Genomic DNA, 4,564 nt, shown 5'->3' on the forward strand with positions numbered 1-4,564 from the left:
GAAACCTGTTGTTTTGCGGCAGCAGTACAGTGTGATACACAAAAAAATAAATTACAATCGGAAATGTATATTTAAAATTAAGTAGTACAAAAAGAGACCAAAAATACTAAGATAGTGTGCATGGGTCCATTGTCCATTCAGAAATCTTTTGGCAGCTCCTGCATCCTCTCTGTAATCCCTACAACCTTTCTCCTGTAAAATAGACCTACGAAGTTAAAAGTATTCGAATTAAAGGAATTAACAGTATTTTTTAAATCTTCATTTTGGATATCCTGTATTTTGCATCTGCTCTGGACTGGAATGCTAAGTACAGACGTGATTGAGGAATGATCCGCGCCCGAGGTATAAATTTAACTCTGCTTTAATCCTAATTGACCTTTCAAGTTTCATTCCCGTAAACACAAGACATTCCGCAGAAATCCAGAGTAACACGTTCAAAATGCTGGAGAAACTCAGCAGGTCAGGCAGCGTCTATGGTTTCCCTACTTGACAGCCGAGTTCCTCCAGCATTTTGTGTTGTTTTCCCTATCTTCGTTTCATTTTACATACTATTCAAGGATGCAGTAAACAAGCTCACAGAATGCACGTGGATTTAGAAATTTTAGTCACGAATACAAATTTTAAAAGTCGCCTTTTCGGCTGGTATTGCATTGTACAATTTGATCGCATTTCCTCCGCTTGTAAGGGGTAATGCTTGTAATGCGTGGCAGGGGTAAAACAGAATTGGTAAATCTCAGCCATCTATAGCGGGGATGCATGCGTGGGAAGGAATTCTATGAAGCAGTAGAAGTTTGGCGGGTAAATGGTTAAACTGCCAAGGGGGTGAGGGACTGTGCAAAGCACTTTGGCACGTGCTCCAGGGGGCTGACACCGGCTGCCTCGCGCGCCGACAGATGTCACCTGTCAGCAGTGATTTAGCCCGGTCTGCTTGATTGACAACGCCGGCTCCCAGCGACCAATCGCAGTGCGCCCGGCGCCGTGCGGCGGCCGCCCATTGGCTGCCGGGCGACGTCCTCCCCACACCCCGCCTCGCGTGCCGCGCGCTTATTTTTTCTCCAGACCCGCTTTCTCCCTCACTCGCGCAACACCCTGGTGATTGACAGCTCGCGGGGGCCGCGGCCAATGGCAGGAGAGGACGGCGGCCCCACGAGGTACGCCACTGAGCGTTCGGCACGTCCATTGGCTGGTGCAAGTGTGGGAAAGAATCTTGAGAAGGTTTCACACGAGCAGGGCTGGGGCTGGGGCTATAAATAGAGGCCGGCTGCAAGTCTCTCGCCACTCAATGCAGTGCTTGCGAGGCGGGGAAGCCTTTGTAGATCGCAATTGCCTCAGAAACCACTTTAACTTACTGGAAGCCACTCTTACAATTACTTTAAGGACATTTTAACATTGCATTTCTTCTGTTAGATTCAGTAGAAAAAAAGTTGTATCAAAAATGCCAGCTGACACCATAGAGAAAACTTCCATTTCTCCCATTGTGGGGGCTTCGGCAACTTCTCCGCAAACTCCGGATAAACCTAAAAGCGCCAGTGATAATAGAAAGGTAAATAGATTTACTGGGCTGGGAACAAATTTTCCGAATTTTGTTTGCCACCTTTAAAATCTAGTCCCTCTGCATCTTGGCTGTTTATTTAAGGAAAAATATTATCTTTTATCAACAGTCTTCCAAGCCAATAATGGAAAAGCGGCGCAGAGCGAGAATTAACGAGAGCCTGACTCAACTGAAAACCTTAATCCTGGATGCACTCAAGAAAGATGTAAGTTTGCACCGGTTTCTGAACTGTTTGCTCTCGCACTGGGACGTGGATGTGTGCGGACTGTCAATGAACTGAAACTTATTTCCATTGTAGAGCTCCAGACACTCAAAGTTGGAGAAAGCGGACATCCTTGAAATGACAGTGAAGCACCTGCGGAATCTGCAACGTGTGCAGATGACTGGTACGTGTCCGGTAAACTGAGCTCCAGTTAAAGTAGCTGGACTTAATTGCAAGTTTGCTGACTTTTTATTCGCCAGCTTTTGAGTTGTGGGTCAATTAATTTTAACGGCTTTTTTCCCCTTTCCCTTGCAGCAGCTCTAACTGCCGATCCGACCGTCCTGGGTAAATACAGAGCCGGCTTTAACGAGTGTATGAACGAGGTGACCCGCTTTCTGTCCACCTGCGAGGGGGTTAACGCCGATGTCCGGAGTCGGCTCCTCAGCCACTTGTCCAGCTGCCTAGGGCACATGGTGGCGATGAACTACCCGCAGCCTCCGTCCAGCGCCGGGTCGATGGCCGGGGGTCACCTCGCTCAGCCGCTGCACGTCCAGCTGCCGGCTGCCGTGCCGGTCAGCGGCGCAGTAGGGATGCCCTGCAAGCTGAGCCCGGCCGAGGCCGTCTCGCCCAAAGTTTACGGCGGCTTCCAGCTTCTGCCCGCGGCAGACGGACACTTCGCCTTCCTCATCCCGAACCCCTCCTTCACCTCATCGGCCGGACAGATAGGAGGCGGCCCTGTCATACCTCTCTACGCCAATGCCAACATGCCGGGCAACGCCAACTCGTCCTCGCTGCCTCCCAATCCCAAACTGGCCGGATCCCCAGTGCAAGGACTAACCTCGGTACCGTTCGGGCCCGCAGTGTCCCAGAACCACAGCCCTCTGGGAGTGAACGCGAGTCCCGAAAACTCAGAGTCCGTCTGGAGACCTTGGTGATGAGCCAAGATGCCTTTGGGCTGGCCCGTTAAACTTGTTCCATTATTGGGGACATCTGGTACTTATCATAATAAGAGATATTTATTTCGATGTAAATAGACGACCTTGTTGATCTCCATATAACTTGCAGATCTTAAAAGTATTTTTTAATGTTGCAAGAATCTTGTAATATGATTTTGTTTTGTAACCTGTTTTCATTATGGGTGCGATATACCAAAGTCTTTTTTTGTAAATTTGTCTCTGGACAGAAGAAAATAAACAATTCGTTACTGTTTTAAAAGTCCCAAATTTGAGGTTCTCATTTGATTTGTTAGTGTGCATTGGGCGAGAAGGTGATTCAATGGCTTCCCGTGAAAAGTTACTGCGGTAAAGATGTGGACCAGGCCCGGCTTCAGATAGTGCCAGCAACTGCAGAATCCCTTGTTTGGGAGAGTAAACTTGGACTGGACTACCGTATATTGACCTCTGTTTATTTTGTATATCTTAATTCTCTATCTTTATAATTGTTTAATGTTTTTGTTGCATGTCGCACTAGTGCAGTAAATTTTAGAGATACAGGCCCAACTTACATCCATAATATACCGTATAATAAATGTACATGATTAATAAAGTTGGTTCTTTGGAGGTGAAGCAAATACTAAAACGTTTGGATAGTTTCAGGGATATATTAGGGTGTTATTACTTATGTCTTCCAGAGCCAATTAATTACCAGTGGGAATTTTGAAAACTTGGTTCAGAGTAGAAGCTCGGGAAGTTACGAGGTCAGTTGACTGACTCTTGTGGGTTTAGTGTTGGTTCTGGAGGGCTTTAGGGTTAAAATTCCCGCGCACCCATCCCATGAATCAGACACACAATGGTTGCACAGACAATCTCAATGCATGCTAACCGGGGCAGTTGGGAAGAATGTAGGGCAATTTCTAAAAGAGGGATTTGCAATAAATTTTAAGGATAATCGGCGCCATCTGCCCAGCAGTTTAAACAAAAGCCTTTATGGCCCGCATCAACACGTTTTCGTCTGTACGCAGAAAATCGCAAAAGGCGGGAAATGTCTGAACATTATCCTAAAGAATGGATGGCCGGCCAAAAGGCGGGGAAATTCGTCTCCATTGAATTTAAAATCAAAGGAGCTCATCGCGTATGCAGCGGGTTGATGAGAGCGGCGATGCGATTGATCTCCTTGGGAATGCGGTGCCGGGCCGGGCCGGGCCGGGCCTAACCGCTCCCAGTGGAATGCCACGCTCCGCCAGGGTAGCTACCCGAGCTGGATACACTCCGATCTGAATCGCCATCATTATATTGTTTTTGCAGCAAGAATACATCAAATTTACTATAAAATATTAAAATAATAGTGAGGTTGCATTCATGGGTATCCTTACATCACCTCGGGTCTGCACTCGTTTGAGGAATCCCTTTTGGGGTCTATTGTTTTCAGAAATAATTGCTCTTCATACAACAAAGTCTTAAAAGAGTTCATTAATAAAAGGTAGCTTCCCTTTAGATATACATTTCAAAAGTGTTTCTCTCTAGTACCTTAAACTGTAAAGGAATCTGCTTTTATTGATTGACAAAGAACGGAGTAGACCTGGCCCTTTGAGCCGTGCCGCCCCCCAATCCCCCAATTTAACCCTCGCTTAATCACGGGACATTTCACAGTGACTAACTTACCGACCGGTGGATTGTGGGAGGAAACCGGAGCTCCCGGAGGAAACCCAGGCAGTGGCCGGAATTGAACCCGGATCGCAGGTGCTGTGCTAACGACTGCCCTACCGTGGCGCTTAATATGGAGTAGTTTATCTTGAAGTCAAAATATTTCTCAAAAATCATTACTCTTAGTATGACAAAGTGTTAGGAAATCCTAAAAGTTTATTAATAAGC

At 46.7% G+C, this 4,564-nt stretch overlaps 1 protein-coding gene across 2 annotated transcripts; it reads left to right on the forward strand.

Annotated features, from left to right (window-relative positions):
- Positions 1-1,263: 1,263 nt before the first annotated feature.
- On the forward strand, positions 1,264-3,300 carry her9 (hairy-related 9). Of its 2 annotated transcripts, none has more exons than XM_073032308.1 (4): positions 1,264-1,543; positions 1,662-1,757; positions 1,851-1,938; positions 2,073-3,300. In XM_073032308.1, the coding sequence occupies exons 1-4, from the start codon at positions 1,436-1,438 to the stop codon at positions 2,687-2,689; spliced, it is 909 nt and encodes a 302-aa protein (XP_072888409.1). In that variant the 5' UTR covers positions 1,264-1,435; the 3' UTR covers positions 2,690-3,300. The 2 variants fall into 2 exon arrangements, with proteins under 2 accessions (XP_072888409.1, XP_072888408.1); XM_073032307.1 differs by having other exon boundaries at positions 1,265-1,543; positions 2,070-3,300.
- The last annotated feature ends 1,264 nt before the right edge of the window (positions 3,301-4,564 follow it).

Source organism: Hemitrygon akajei, chromosome 29 (assembly GCF_048418815.1).
Source record: "Hemitrygon akajei chromosome 29, sHemAka1.3, whole genome shotgun sequence".
Taxonomy (NCBI): domain Eukaryota; kingdom Metazoa; phylum Chordata; class Chondrichthyes; order Myliobatiformes; family Dasyatidae; genus Hemitrygon; species Hemitrygon akajei.

What these genes read in the sequence shown, in the direction of transcription:
- her9 (XM_073032307.1), top strand. Translation starts at nt 1,436, where the DNA reads ATGCCAGCTGACACCATAGAGAAAACTTCCATTTCTCCCATTGTGGGG. An exon ending in TGGATGCACTCAAGAAAGAT is followed by an intron (nt 1,758 to 1,850) that starts GTAAGTTTGCAC and finishes TTTCCATTGTAG; the next exon opens with AGCTCCAGACACTCAAAGTT. An exon ending in GCAACGTGTGCAGATGACTG is followed by an intron (nt 1,939 to 2,069) that starts GTACGTGTCCGG and finishes TTTCCCTTGCAG; the next exon opens with CAGCTCTAACTGCCGATCCG.